A 16,538-nucleotide genomic window follows, 5' to 3' on the forward strand; every position below is an offset into this window, starting at 1 on the left:
GATAAGGAAATACCGATCTTGCTGAGGTTAAAGCTCAGTGGCAGGCATTTGCTTGCCTAGAATATGAGAGATGCTAGGTCCTATTCTCCAATGCCAAAAAATAAAAGAAAGAAGAAGTCTGGGAGGGAAGGGGGGACTTGCAAGCCGTAGGTGATATGAAGGGGAAATGAGGAAACAGGGAGGGGATCGCCCCCCCCCCCAGGCTTTGTTTGTACAGCTGAGAAGGGAGGGACGAATATAATGGAGGTGCCCTCAGCATCTACACTGTGACCAAAGGGCACCGGGAGGAGACAGCTGCCTATGGAAAGATTGATGTGTGGGCCACATACTAGAGCTGTGGCACAAGTGTGTTTTATTGAAAAGAAACCTAAAGTTAAAAAGAAATAAGCAATGTGAGAAGTTAATAATGATAAGGAAACTATGTGTTGTGTTCAGCTAACTCTGTAACACACAAATGCATACTATATGTCTGATAAAACAGATGAGCTGTACAATTTTTTTTTTATTGCCCTTGGAGTCTTTTTAATTTTTAAGTTGTTTTAAAATATTAAATACATGTGTATATGTAAATGCAAATCATTTATTTTTTAAAATACCTTTTAAAATTCAAAAGTCATAATCTTTTAAAAACAACTGTCAGACATAATACAGGGTTCAGTCAAGCTCCATTTTTACCTCTCTGGTTGGAAGTTATAAGGTATTTTAATATCTTTTTTTTAAGAAGTAGGGCTTATTTATTTTTGTTTTACATGTATGTATTTTGCCTGCACGTATGTCTGTGCATCATGTGTGCCTGGTGCCAGAGCCATAAAAGGGCACTGGTGCCCTGAAACTGGAGTTATTAAATGAACCGCCATGTGGGTACTGGGAACCAAACCTGGGTCCTCTGTCAGAGCAGCGGATGCTCTTAACTAAGCCATCACTCAGCTCTACAGCCTCTCTTCAGACTCCTCATTATAATAGCTGGGAATGGTGGCCCATGCCTTTCATCCCAGCACTCAGAAGGCAGAGGCAGGCCTCTGTGAGTTTGAGGCCAGCCTGGTCTACAAAGCAAGTTTTAGAACACTCAGGGTTATTATACAAAAAAACCCTGTCTCAAACAAAGCAAAACAAAACAAATCCTCATTATGTTTTAAATCTGAAATAAACTTCTCACAGTTCTTAAACAGGCCTCATATACCACTTAAAATGAAGATACAGGGATTTCTCTACAAAAGAATGAATAGAACTCTTTATGCAGTTACTCAAGTGGACATTGGATCAATTTAATAAAAGAAGAAGCCAGAACAGTATTAGGCAACATGAGCACAACTTCTCTTCCAAGAAGATCAAATTATCTTACAGTTCTACAGAGTTCTATCAGTTTTCCTATTTAACAGTGAGTTCATGTAATAGCCAACATAAATTATGTATTACAGATAACTGGGGTATGTTTTATTTTATACTAATACAAGGACTCAGGACTAGAAAGTAGTTCCCATTATAGTACTTACATTAATAAAAGAAGTAAATAAATCAACGACTTCATATATATAACTGGATCTAAACTTTCCAGTTCATAGGTTAAGAACATTCCTGTGAGCTGGCTATGGTGACACACCTATAATCCTAGCATTTGGGGGCAGGGGCAGGGGCAGGGGCAGGGGCAGGGGCAGGGGCAGGGGCAGGGGCAGGGGCAGGGGCAGGGACATCACACGTTTGAGTTTAGCCTATGTAAGACCCTGTCTTATAAAACAAAAATCCCAGGTTAGCAGTACTTTTTAAGAAAACAAATAAACTTTCCTGAAGGACTACCTGACAGTTTACAGGGGCTGAAGAAGGGGCTCCAGCTTTCTTCAGTGGTTAGCCACCCATGTTCATGCAAGCAATTCAATCTAGTTAAACTCACACACACAGACATGGTGGGAAGAGAAATGCGGAGAAGAGAGGGTAACAGGAGGCGAAAATGACTAACATTCATCATATACACCAGACAGTCAAAGAAAAGAAATGAGATTTTAAAAGTAGTAAGAATTGAATAGATGCAAATGTTAAAATATACTTGCATACATACACATCCACTGGCTATCATTTGACTCTCTCAAGAATATCAAAAAAAGTTTTTAAAACTTACCACTTTATATACACTATTCAAAATATTTTACCTCTCTTTTTTTTGTAAAAAAAAAAAAAGAGATTTGATTTTTATTTATGTGGATCTGTATCTGTGTCTGTGTGAATATATGCCACATGCATGCAGGTGCCTGGAAGCCAGGAGCACTAGACTCCTGCAGTTGGTGGGATTGGAAACTGAGCTCAGGTCCTCTAGAAGGGCAGCAAGCACTCTGAACTGCTGAGTCATCTCTCGTCAGCCCTAATTTACCTCTCTTTTAATAATGGGATCAGGGTGGTCTAGGCATTCAATTATGGTTATCTGGTGTTGAAGAGCCAGAGAAGGATCCTGCTGGATAACATAGGTAAGAGCCTTCAGTCCTAGAAATAAAGATCACATTATAGTTCAATGACCTGAAACACGTACCCAACAAATTTCAAAAGCTCTCTCTCCAGTTTCCATCATAAGAACCTTACCTAAATATTTGAGGTTTATTTTAGGTGACAGAACAAATTTTCCAATGCACTTGGCAGCCTTCTCAAGTAATTCTGATTTAGGGTAAATAGAATAGATTGTGTGTACACATTCAAACAGAATAGCTAAAGAAAGAAAATAAAAAAATGACATATATTTAAGTATAATAGAAGAACAATTTTGGGTAGAATTTGTAATAAAATTAACTGAAGATACATTTTAGTCTAAAATCGTATTTATAAAATATTTATAACGGAAAATCTTTATTTTCATGCTTATATAGTTATTTGGGTTAAGTTAACAAAGTACAACTTAAAGAAAATTTTATCACCAGCAAAAACAGAATAATGTATTCACTCATACAAGTATGTACTGAACACCTGCATGCCAGAAATGTTGTTGGCACTAGAGATACGACAGTGAATAAAACAGATAAACCCTGCCCTAAGAACACCATAATCAAATGTACACATTAAAATACATCATTACTTCTGTATAAATAGGTCTTCCTAACACTCCCTGAACACTTTAAAATGATGTATGTTCAACCACTTACACAGCAATCATTCTAGTGTGCACAACCATTTATTTCAAGGGTGGGGGGGTCACTATTTAAGAATCTTCTGGCTACTTTAAATATAATCTTTAATATATAGAGCAGGCTACTGTATACCTTGAAAATGTTCAAATTTAAGTTTCTGATAAAATCAAAACAATAACTGCAAAGAGAATACAACTCCCTTCAAATTCACTTAAAGAACATGAGCTGATGTGGTTTGCCACATAGGAAAGATCACTGAGGCTGAGGACGAAGGGCTTGCTGGGTTCAAACCCCCGATGCTCACACGGTCATAAAGATCGGTAACTCCAGGAAAGAGGTGGAGACAAGAGGAGGCTCACTGACCAGCCACTCAAACCGAGATGTGAGTTCCAGGTTCAGTTTAGAGACCTGGTCTCAAAACAAGAAGATAAAGAAAGGGGTGGGGAAGATGGCTTAGAGGCTAAGAATGTCTGCTACTCTTACAGAGGACCAGAGTTCAGTTCCCAGCACCCATACTGGGTGGGTCCCAGCTCCAGGGGAATTTGATGCTAAATTCTGGCCTCTGAGAGGAGCTGCACTTACATACACACGCCCCCTCCCAACATATATATATTAAAAAAAAATAAGGTGGGGACTGGAGAGATGGCTCAGGGGTTAAGAGCACTGGCTGTTCTTCCTAAGGTCCCAGATTCAGTCCCCAACACCCATATAGCAGCTCACAACTGCCTGTAACTCCAGCTCCAAGAGATCCAACACCCTCCCACAGATATATGAAGGAAAACACCAATTAACATAAAAATAAACAAACAAGCAAACAAATAAAAATAAATAAAAATCAGGTGAAGAGTGACAAGATGACATTAAAAGTCAACCTCAGGGCCGGGCAGTGTTGGCGCACACCTTTAATCCCAGCACTTGGGAGGCAGAGGCAGGCGGATTTCTGAGTTTGAGGCCAGCCTGGTCTACAGAGTGAGTTCCAGGACAGCCAGGACTACACAGAGAAACCCTGTCTCGAAAAAAAAAAGTCAACCTCAGACCTCCACATCTGCACACAAGAAAGAACACACACAGGTGCACATGCACGCATGCACACACAAGAACTACTGAGACATCAGTAAGTAGTACAAGGCCTTGCACTAACAGTATCTGAAAGGAGACATAAAGCCAAAATGTGGTGGTGGTGCATGCCTGTAATACCAGCATCCCAGGTTGAACACATAAGGAGCTCGGGCCAACCAGAAAGACACAGTAAGACTCTACTACAAAACAAAAATAAATGAAGAAAAGACACGGGAAAATGTGAGACACTGAACGGCACAGAATAAGTAAAGTGCATCAAGTGGCAACAGAATCCTTTCATCCCCTGCAGCCACCAAACATTTCCATTATGCATGCTTGTAAGACGCTCAATACCCAACCAGCAGAATGTCACACTAGACACCAACATCAATTAATGCACAGATATTCTGCAGGAAAAGAGTTCATATAACGTCTTTCATAACTGAGTAAACTAAATCAGAACTTGAACATCTATTCAAGAAGGGAGCTGATTAACATTAAATACTACACAGTAAGAGAATCTAAAGACACTGACTGTGTATATAGATGATGTACTCTGTATCAATTCACTAAAATGGGAACCACCACAACCCATACCCAGAATACTTTTGAAGCCTATGAACTAAAAATGATTTTTATATTTTACGAAGGTTTAAAACAAAAAGGGAGAAGAAGGGGGCAAGATGGGTCAGTGGGTGAAGCACTTGCCACACAAGCTTAGTGACCTGAATTTGGTTCCCAGGGCCCACATGGTAGGAGAGGAGAACAAACTCTATAAGTTGTTCTCTGACTTCCACAGGCAAGATATGCATTGTAAGCATTTTATGGGTATACACACGTAAACAACAGGAAGACACTAAGATTTTTTTAAAAAGGAGACTATGCAATAGAACCTATGTGAAAACCATGGTAGTGCATGCTTATAATCCCAGCATTGAAAAGGGAGCCAGAAACATCAAGAGTTCAAGGTCACTTTCAGCTATGTAGGGATATGAGGGTAGCATAGGCTCTGTGAGATTCTGTTTCGGAAGGAAGGAAGGAAGGAAGGAAGGAAGGAAGGAAGGAAGGAAGGAAGGAAGGAAGGAAGGAAGGAAGGAAGGGACAGAGGGAGGGACGGAGGGAGGGAGGGAGGGAGGGAGGGAGGGAGGGAGGGACAAATCTATGTGATTTGACAAATCTTAAATATTTAATATTATGATCACTATTTGAAAAAAAAACTTGCTGAACCCTGAACTATTATAACAATCCTAAGTAAGATTTAAAATGATATTGTTTTTCTATTATAACTAATTTTTCTTGCCATTCAGAACTCTCCCAGTATCAAATTTGTTTTACAAACAAACAAAAAAGCTTGTCCATATAAACTCTAAATTTTATACTTAGACATTCATGAGATTACTGGGATATCAGTATGGAAAAATATTAATTCTTTGACATCTATACTTGGCAAATTGGAAATTATTTTAATAGATTTTCTTTCTTTTCTTTTTTTTGGGGGGAGGGTGGCACAGGGTCTCATATACCCCAGGCTGACCTTGAACCCACCATATAGTAAAGGATTACCTTGAACCTCAAGGGTCCTCTTAGCAACTCCCATGCCCTACTGCCCACGTGCTAGGATTACAGCAGTGGCCTACACTTTACATCCAGAATTTCATGCATGCTAGGCAGGTATTCTAGCAACTTTTAAATTTTATTTTCCCACCTAGAACTCTCTAATACTACACAAGTCTGAATATACACTCATAACTCAAAGAACACCCTTTATACAATACTACCCTTCCCTTCTCTGCTGGGGTTAAAACAAAAAGCGCTTCTGCAGGTTTCTAAGATTAAAAATGGACCAGCACCAAAGAGCTAGCTAGTGGGTAAAGGCACCTGCCACAGCATCCTGCCAACTCGAGTTCGGTTACTGAAACAAGCATGTCGATGGAGCGAACCACACCACAAAGTTGTGCTTCAATTCTACATGTAAAGCTACACATGAAATCATACATACAAACAATAATAAAGCATTATATGTTGTTTACTCAGTAGCAAGCTAAGCCCTAGTCCAGATACCAAGTGTAAAGCACTAAATTAAAACTTGTAGCATTCTAACATCCATGACACTAGTTTTAGCTTTGATATTTTAGGTTGGATTATGCTCAAGCAAAATTCAGAGCTCTTTACATTAGATTTTACTTTCTTCTTATCTCTAACAGATCAAAGAAATTTAATAAACACTTGGCAACTGGTTAACTGGTTTAAGAACTTGAAATTTTTTACAAAATATGTCACAGACTTAATGAATTATCCTTAAAATTAGATGTTATGGTGGGTGTTTTCAACAAAGACAATTATAATAAGGAATTTAAATACGTATTTAGAAGATTTCACAATTTCACTGCTAGAAAGATAGCTCAATTGGTAAAAGGCCTGGCAAACAAGCATAAGGAACAAACATGAGGACCTCTATTAGTTTCCTAGAACCCATAGAAAAAGCCAGACACAGTGGCACATGCTTGCAGTTCCAGAGCAGGGATGGGGGTGGGGGGACAGTCAAAGACAGAAGGATGCCTAGCACAAACTGGTCAGCCAGCCTCATCTAATCAGCAAACCCCTGGTCCCGGTAAAAGACCTGTCTCAGAGACCTACCTACCTGCATATCTATATTCACACACACAAAGCCACAATTTCAAATTACTACTATCTTCAGTGCTTACATTAACTCAACGATCCATCTTAAAATTAAAGCACACCAATGTCTTTGGAATGTATGGCATTCTAACACATACTTAGCTCCAGCACTGAAAAGCACTATTAGTCATTAAGAAAACACGGTCATATTTTACCTACCATAAGTGATATTGTGATTTAACTCGGCTCTTCGTAAGGATTCATCAAGAACATCATACATTAATTCACTTGTCCTGTTTAAGAGATATTTTATTTGCGGGAGAATTATAGTATTCTAACCCAACAAAACAGTTTTTCAAACTTCTCTCTCTTTAAAACTGAGGATCTACAGAAGACAAGTGAAAAAAATTCATTTTACAGTAAAGTTATACAAATTTTAACATCAAAAGAACTCATTTGGTCTTTTCATGAGACAAACTTCCTATTTTACCAAAAGAGACTAATTCGGCCAATGAGGAGACACAAAGGTCAATCAACACTGCCCCGGCCTGGTCCTAGCTTACAAGCCAGATTGTTATTATTGCCCATGCCCTCTTACAATTTTATTTGCAACAAAGTATTTCTGTTTTAAGTTACAAAAATAATATTTCACATATCTAGATTATTTCAGATAGCACATTAATTTATCAACTAGGATGTTGTTATAAAAATATTCCAATTCTAGTCTTTTCCTGAAGAGCAACTAGGTTCTTTACTAAGAAAAATTTAATTTCCACTTATATTAAAAATAAACAAACTACTCTTGTTTTATGGTCACCGATTATATTGACAGTTAATTGGGTAGACACAGATACTTTTAAAAACTAAAAACCAAAGCCCAGTGGTGATGATGGTGCAGTTTTAACCCCAGCACTCAAGAAGCAGAAGCAGGCAGTCTCTGTGAGTTCAAGGCCAGCTTGGTCTACAAAGTAAGTTCTAGAACAGCCAGGGCTACAGAGAGAAACTCTGTCTCAAAAAAATCAAATTTTTTAAAGAAAAAAAAAAAAACCTGTCAATTTGAAGTAGGTATACTTTGATTTTCTAGAGACAGAAGTATAAATATATAATGATAATCCAGGATAACACTCTAAATTTGTCATTTTATTGGGTATGTCTTCTACTATAGCAGAACAACTAACCCTTCTACAAAATTCAATAATACTACACCTAGATTATAGTATAGTTCTTCAACTTTACAAACAGGAAGAAACCTCATGAAATACAGAAACATTTATAGACATGGTTGAGCTAAATAATAACCTAAGATGCAAAGTGCTAAAAAACACAAGAGAATATTCAAATAAATATAAAACATTTTCCTAAGATTTTTTTAATTACTTTATAATCATTTTAAAAAGTAAACATTTTTACTTTGCCACATTAAGCTCTTAATGGTGTTGTATGAATTATAAATATTATATATTTAAAAATACTTCTAAAATCATTTTAAATTTATGTGTACAGATGTTTCCTTTTCTTGTATGTCTGTGTACCACATATATTCCTGGTACCTATAGAGGCAAGAAGAGGGTTTTGGAGTAACAGATAGCTGTGAACTGCCACAAGGGTGCTGAGAACCAAATTTGCGACTTCTGTCAGAGCAACAAGTGCTCTTAACCTTTGAGCAATCTCTCTAGTTCCATGATTTATTAACATAGAATAAAGATTTACTAACATAGAATGTCATAGTTGGTTCAGCTAAGGGGAAAACATTCTAATTGTCTATATTCTAGGAGTTTGACTCTACATATCTGTTCAATTTCTTCTAGTTACCATTTGACTGAGTCACCTGAGGGTAAACAGTGTCTTCCTCATCTTTGTATCTTTGGATTAATTCTCTAAGTTTATCCATGAAAGGAAAAACAACAAAATTAGTAAATAAACTTACTAAATGTCCTTGAAATTATTTCCTGAGAACACATAATAGACCTTTTATAGACCAGGAAAGTATAATACAGTAACATAAAATTACTCATTTTCAGGCAGAATTCCAATAACTTTGCACCAGATGGTATAATAGGCTGGGATTATATACGCTCAGTTAGAACTGGTGAGGACTCAGACAGGAGGATGCTGACACAAAGCTGATGAGGGACCTTGAAATGCAACACTCTGAAAGCTGCCCCCCCTGGAAGGCTAAGTAAAGCACTGATGTACCCACTGCGTAACATAAATGTCAGAACACCAACAAATACTTTCTTAGGACAGAAAGATCCTTGCTCTCAAACAAACTGTTAATTAGACTTGCCCTCAAAAACTTCAGAAAACACTTTAAAAACAAAAATAGTAGTGAACTGGGCATGGAAGTACAGGTTGGTAGTCCAGGAACTCAGGGTGGAGGTGGGATGAGCAGAAGTTCAAGGTTCTCCTTAGCTACCTAGTGAGTTTGAGGCAGTCTGGAATCCATGAGACTATCTTTTGAAAGAGTATAAAAGGCAAGAATTATAAGGTATATAAATGATGTAGGAATAGGAACATCTGGTGTTGGACTGTGGTGGTTTGAATGAGAATGGCTACCAAGGGCTCATACACTTGAATATTTGATCTCCAGTATCTGGAACTGTTTGGGAAGACTATGAGATGTCACCTTTTTGGAGGAGCTACCTCTGGAGTGGGCCTCTGAGTTTTCAAAAGCTCATGCTATTCCCAATTAGCCCTCTTTCTCTTCCTCATGCTTATAAATCAGGTGTAAGCTCTCAGCTGCTTCTCCAGTGCCTGCCTGCCTGCCTGCCTACCTGGCTGGCTGGCTGCCCAGCTGCCTGGCTGCCTGCTGCCATGATTCCTGCCATGACAGTCATGGACTCTACTACCCTCTGGAGCTGAGAGCCCCCCAAATTAAATGCCTTTACTTATAAGTTGCCTTGGTCATGGTACTTTTCAGTGGTACCACGGCATGCGCTATTGCTGTGACAAGTCTGACCATACTGGTTTTGTTTTGTTGTTTATTTTTGTTTTTTGAGAAATGTGGAAAACTTTGGGACTCTGGACTAAGAAAGCTGCTGAACATATAAGCAGGGCTCAATGGCCTGTGTTACTAAAGCTTGGAAGACACGGGTGCTGAGGGCAGTGTGGATGGTGGAGACACATCTCAGAGGCTTCAGATGGGAGCAACATCAGCAACTGTGTTAGAGATCATGCCAGTGAGAATCAGGCAAAAATCGTGGCTGATTTATGCCCTTGTCTTAAGGATCTGCCTGAGGCTAAGTTGAAGAGTTTTGGACTAAAATTGTCAGTAAGAGAGATTTCAAGACAGCCTAGTATTGACTGTCACATGGGTATTAGTGGTCACTCTTATGCAGATCTACACAAAGAGGAACAAGCCAGGAAGCACTACTACTCCATGACCTCTGTATCAGCTCCTGCCTCCCAGTTTGAGTTCCTGCCCTAATTGCTATAAACCCTTTTCTCCCCAAGTTGCTTTTGGTCACAGTGTTTTGTCACAGTAAGAGAATCCCTAACTATGACATATATGATTCTTGGAATTGAAAAAGTCTGTTATTTTGAGAAGTGTGAAAAAAATTGTACACACACAAACACACCCACACTCCTATCTCCAAGTGGAGCACTAGCTAGGACAGCTATAGGCCTGATGCAGCCAAAAGGCTGTTTTTAGTTCGATGGTTTTATTTTCAGTATTAAGAACCTAGCATTGGAGGGCTGGAGAGCTGGCTCAGCAGTTAATAGCACTGGCTGCTCTTCCAGAGGATCTGAGTTCAATTCCCAGCATCCACATTGCAGCTAACAACTCTGCAACTCCTGTTCCAGGGTATCCCTCATATGGATATGCATGCAGGCATAATACCAATGTACATTTAAAAAAAAATAAGGAAATTATTGGGCTGGAAAGCTGGCTCAGCAGTTAAGAGCACGACTGCTCTTCCAGAGGTCCTGAGTTCAATTCCCAGCAACTACATGGTGACTCACAACCATCTGTAATGAGATCTGATGCCCTCTTCTGGAGTGTTTGAAGACAGCAACAGTGTACTCACATTAAAAAAAAAAATCTTCATAATATATAAATAAAGAAATCTTTTTTAAAAATAAGGAAATTATTAAAAAAAAGAAAGAAAGAAAAAGAAAGAAACGAAACTAGCATTTGGGATTAGAGAGCTGGCTCAGGGATTATCAGGGTCAGAGGACCGGGGGTTCAGTTCCCTGTACCCACATGGTTGCTCACTTCCTCCTGTAACTCCAATTCTAGGGAAATCTGGTTCCTTTTTTTGGCTTCTATGGACATCAGACCCACATGTGCTCAGACATGTGTGCAGGCAAAACATCAACACACATAAAAAGTTTTAAAATTAAAAAAAGAAACTACCATTTAATTGAAGCCTTAACAGGACAAGAAAATTAGTGTAAGAACATACAGGATGAGTAAGGTGTGAAAAACTTCAAATCGTACAGCATCTGCTCCATTATCCCACTCCCAAACTGTGGTCCCTCCTAAGACCAGTGTCCACTGACCTCTCTAACAAAATTGGGTGGCATCGGGAATTGAATGAGGGTAGATTTTTTTTTTCTAACTCTTCTTACTACCTGTATGTTTCATTCCTTTTGTACTGAAAAATGCATTCTATTTGCTGTTTACACTAACTTTATTTTAAATTTCTACTATGGAAAAATGTAAAGCTATACAAAATGTAAAGCTATACAAAGAGTCCTGTAGGTCCATGCCCTCATTACCCCACTTCCACAGCTGAGTCATGGACAACTGTGCCTACTTCCTATGTGTGAAGGTTATTTTGAAGAAATTCTAGAATAATGTGTCCTTAGGCATAAATATTCATAAATATTTCAAAATCAAATACATTTATACAAGACAAGAATGTTTTAGACAGATACAGATGTTCACAGTTCACTTGTAATATATATATATATATATATATATATATATATATATATATGTGTGTGTGTGTGTGTGTATATATATATTCACATACATATACAGTCTCAATTCCTTAATGTCCAATTTGTCTTCAAATTATCAATTAACATCATAGATTTTTCCTTGAAGAAGATTCAAATAAGACTCATTCCTTTTTTTTACATTTACTTGACTGTTTTGTGTGTACATATACACATGTGTGTATACATATGTGGGCACACAGACTATCACCCACGTGGAGGTGGGGGAACAACTTAAGTTCTGTCCTACCATCATGTGAGTTCCAGAGATCGAACTCAGGTCATCAGGTTTGATGGATAGCACCTTTACCTCCTCAGCAGCCATCTTGCCAGCCCGGGACCCATACATTTTAGTTGGTTGCTTATTCTTTTAAATTTCTTTAATTTGTATATTTTCAATTTTCCTTCCTTTTTTAAAAAATTTAATTAAACAGCTACTGGCCATTTCTCCTCTTCTTCCTTTTTTTTGTTGTTGTTGTTATTGTTGTTGTTTTTGTTTTTTGTTTTGTGTATGTTTTCAAGGCAGGGTTTCTCTGTATAACCCTGGATATTCTAGAACTCGTTCTGTAGACCAGGCTAGCCTAGAATTCAGAGATTTGCCTGCCTCTGCTTCCCAAGTATTGAGATAAAAGGCACTTATCTTTTTTTATTTTTATGTTATGTGTATTGGTGTTTTGCCTGCACGTATGTCTGTGTGAGGATGTTGGATCCCCTAGAACTGGAGTTACAGACAGTTGTGATTTGCCAGGTGGGTACTGGGAATTGAACCCTGGTCCTTTGAAAGAGCAGCCAGTACTCTTCACATTGAGCCATCTCTCCAGTCCTATTCTCACTCTTCAATTCTCTCTTCCATCTAATTGCTGCTGAAGGTCATTTGCCTGCTGTTTCTCTCCAGCTGTATGCTGGAGCTAACATCACTAATACATCCTCTCTGTGCTTCCTATCAAATGGTAACAAGCTCTAAAAGACTGCTGGACTTTAGTTAAGTTTCAGTACAGCTTCCAAGAGACAATCATTGTCTTTGATATGTTGTTTGTGAATATAGATCATGAGTATTATATTTTATTTTTCTTTTTGTAACTTTTATGTTTTTTATTAGCATCTATTAATAATAATGGGCTTCATAATAACACTTTGCTAATATACATAATGTATTTTGGTCACATTTACCCCTCTTTATGACTACAAATGGTCAATAGTTTCTATATATTGAAAAAAATAATAATATCTAATGAAATGTTCAGATCATCTGAAACTCAGGCTTTAATGTTTATAAAACTTTTTTTTTTCTGGAACACAGCTATCTGCATTAAATTATGTGTCCTCCCTCTCTCTATGGTTGCTTTCAAACTGTAACAACAGAGCTCAACAGCTACAGCAGACAGCTTGTGACCCACACAAGGTGAAGTGTTTATTTCTAGCTCACCCTCTCCTCCAATGACTAGGCAAGTACCATTTGCCAAGGGGAGACTGTGGATAAGCAGGGAATGCCCAGTGACCCACGTTTTCACATTGGCTTATTTACTACCGGTAAGGCAGTAAGTGCTGGAAACTTCTGGGTGACCAAGCAAAGAGATGGCATGGTGTGTCACTCTGCATCACTCTGTGACCTGGGAGGACTTACCTTTCATCGCCTTTTCCCAGCAGCCCCAGGATTCTCAGGAGCTGAATCTGTAGCCATGGTGCTGGCACGCTGTGGTAACTGAACTCTACTGGGAGCTTTCCCCCCACCACTTGCTTTAAAATTGTTACAAAACTCTCAGTCAAGTCTTTATATCCAGAAGAATTTTCCTGCATTAAAAAAAAAAAATCTGTCTCATATAGCCCAGGGCTGATCTCAGATTTGCTATGTAACCAAGTTATGCTTTTATATCCATCCATCCACACACACACACACACACACACACACACACACTTTTTAAAACATCATACATAAGTACTACATTTCTCTTACTTCCATCCCTCCCTGTTACCCTGTCAACTCCTCCCGTGTCCCTTTCCTCCTCCCTCCCAAATTTATGACTTCTTTTAAATTATTGTTATTATCATAGATGCACACACGTACAAACATGTACATACATATAACCATCTGCTGAGTCCATTTAGAGCTGCTCACATGTACACATGCTTAGGGTGACCACCTGGTATTACACAGCTTATCAGGGGCTCATCCCTGCAGAAGACTGACTCTCCCTCTCTCGGCAGCCATTAATTGCCTGTGGCTCTTCATGGGGGAGAGGGAGCTTGTGAGATTTCTCCTGTCCATAATGGGATGTCACTTGGTATCACTGTTCAGGGTTTTAGGTGACCACATTGTTGAGCTTTCATGAGTGCAGCTCCCTGTCACACTACAGAAGAGACAATCTCACAGATGTCCCAGTCTTCCAGCTCGTTAATTTTCCCACCTCTCTTCAGCATGCTCCTAGAGCCTGAGGTGTAGGAGGCGTGTTGTAGATGTATCTACTATGGTCAGGGATCCCACAGCCTAAGGTATAGGAGGCGTGTTGTAGATGTAGCTACTGTGGTTGGGCACCCCACAGTCAGCTGTCCTCTAAATTTTGACCAGTTGTGGATTTGAACTCCTGATCGGTCATCCGTAAAACTCATATTATCAACAACTTACAAAAGTTACATTTAGAAGTAAATCATAGCATAAAATATATTTATGTATGTGTGAGTGTAGTAAATATGTGTGTGGCATATGCACACGTGTGTGCAGGAGTGTGTGCCTATGCACATGCAGAGTCCAGAGGAAGATTCTGGGTGTCCTCTATCACACTGCTTTATTCCCTTGAGATGGGGTCTCTTGCTGAACCTAGAACAATACTGTCAGCAAAGAGGACCTAGAACCCTTTGTCTCTGCCTCCCTGAGCACTAGGGTACAGGCATACATGGATGGCCACACCCAACTTTTTACATGGATGCTGGGATTTGATCTCAGATCTTCCTGCTTGTGTGCCAAGTATTCACCCACTGGGCCATCTCTCTAGCCTAATAATGGCATAAAATACTAATCATTTTATTAAAATATCTGAGTTTTCTTCTAATTGCATAGGAATATTGTTACAATGGTAACTACTAAGCACATGCTGAAATTACCAACTTACCTTAATCATCCTAAGGTATATATGTAAAGAGGCAGCCATGACCCCAACATCTCTGTCACAGAGTGCTTTCCGAAATTTAGTATGGATATGCTGTACTTGATTAGGGGCAATGAGGTAAAATTTGTATAATGCCAAAACTGCTTTTCTTCGTATAATCTCCCTAAGGATAAAAAATAAAATTTAAACAAGGCAACCTGGGCCACCAAGTATCTATTACTAATTATTTTGCTCTAATACAACAAAGTATAAAAAAGATAAAAATCTTATTTCTGGCTAAGAAGTATGAATTCAAGAAACTATCTTCTGTAGCAGGGGAGGTTGCTGTGCACAGATCCATGTTTGTGTATGTGGAGGCCACGCACAGATGCATGTTTATGTGTGGGAGGCCACGCACAGATGCATGTCTGTATATGTGGAGGCCATGCACAGATGCATGTTTATGCGTGGGAGGCTAGGATACTATCAGTATCTTCCTCTATCACTCTCTACCTTCTTTTCTGAGACAGGGTCACATACTTTTTTTTTTTTGGTTTGTTTTTTTCGAGACAGGGTTTCTCTGTGTAGCTGTATAGCCCTGGCTGTCCTGGAACTCACTCTGTAGACCAGGCTGGCCTCAAACTCAGAAAATCACCTGCCTCTGCCTCCCAAGTGCTGGGATTAAAGGCGTGCGCCACCACCGCCCGGCAAAACACTTCTTTGGGGATGGGAGTTTGCACATGTCACAATTTGTGGAGGCCAGTAGCCTCCTTCCATCTTGTGAGTTCAAGAATTGAACTATGGTCATAAGGTTTGGAGGCAAGGATCTGTAGTGAGATTTTTTTTTTTGGGGGGGGGTGTCACATACTTAATCCAGAGCTTACTGGTTCAATTTACTAGACTGGCTGGTCAGAAAGCCTCGGACCTCCCCTCCCCATCTCAGCACTGGTATTACACGTGCATGCTGACACAGCTGGCTTTTATGAAGGTTCTAGGGATCCAAACTCACATCCAAACTTCACATCACACCCCAAGCACATTCGCGACTGAGCCATCTCTTCAGTCCCTTTTAAGGATTGTTGTTTTATGAGACAGGGTCTCACTATACAGCCCAGGCTGGTCTCCAACTCATGGTCTTCCTGCCTCAGGCTCCAAAATACTGCAAATACAGGTCTGGACCACTATGCCCAAAAACCTTTAACTGCTTATCAGTTATACATTTCTCTAATTAGAGAACTTTAAGTAACATGCACAGATTACTTTTGTAATCAATTAAAATAAGATAAATAAATTTTGTAATTCTTTGATTCCATTCTTGTCTCTTTATTAGGATAAAAATGGTTTTCTATAAAAAGTAAACATCCTCCGAATATTGCTGGGGTAGGGAAGCACAGGGGCATGTGAGTCAAAAGATGCTACTTTTCTTCCTGGGATTTGTTTTTAAACCCTTGTGATAATGAAGAGTTAAAGTGTAATCCAGTCTCACACTTCGTCTGTAGCAGATTATGTCCGGCCAACATGCAGCAAAAATGAAAAACTGATATCATACATCCTAGTTTTTCTTTCTTTCTTTCTTTCTTTCTTTCTTTCTTTCTTTCTTTCTTTCTTTCTTTCTTTCTTTCTTTCTTTCTCTTTTCTTTTCTTTTCTTTTCTTTTCTTTTCTTTTCTTTTCTTTTCTTTTTTTTTTCGAGACAGGGTTTCTCTGTGTAGCCCTGGCTGTCCTGTA

The 16,538-nt window shown here is 39.0% G+C and overlaps 1 protein-coding gene across 2 annotated transcripts in view; it reads right to left on the reverse strand.

Annotated features, from left to right (window-relative positions):
* The window catches only part of Ap4e1 (adaptor related protein complex 4 subunit epsilon 1), a 68,920-nt gene that overhangs the window by 26,147 nt on the left and 26,235 nt on the right, over window positions 1-16,538 (reverse strand). For both annotated transcript variants that reach the window (XM_028756145.1, XM_028756154.1), the window contains 5 exons: window positions 14,837-14,996; window positions 13,354-13,520; window positions 7,005-7,078; window positions 2,569-2,691; window positions 2,363-2,472 (listed from right to left, as the gene is read on the reverse strand). In XM_028756145.1, coding sequence (XP_028611978.1) covers window positions 2,363-2,472; window positions 2,569-2,691; window positions 7,005-7,078; window positions 13,354-13,520; window positions 14,837-14,996 — 634 coding nt within the window. The remainder of the gene's footprint in view (window positions 1-2,362; window positions 2,473-2,568; window positions 2,692-7,004; window positions 7,079-13,353; window positions 13,521-14,836; window positions 14,997-16,538) is intronic.

This window comes from Grammomys surdaster, unplaced genomic scaffold (genome assembly GCF_004785775.1).
Source record: "Grammomys surdaster isolate TR1022 unplaced genomic scaffold, NIH_TR_1.0 129, whole genome shotgun sequence".
In the NCBI taxonomy this organism is placed as follows: domain Eukaryota; kingdom Metazoa; phylum Chordata; class Mammalia; order Rodentia; family Muridae; genus Grammomys; species Grammomys surdaster.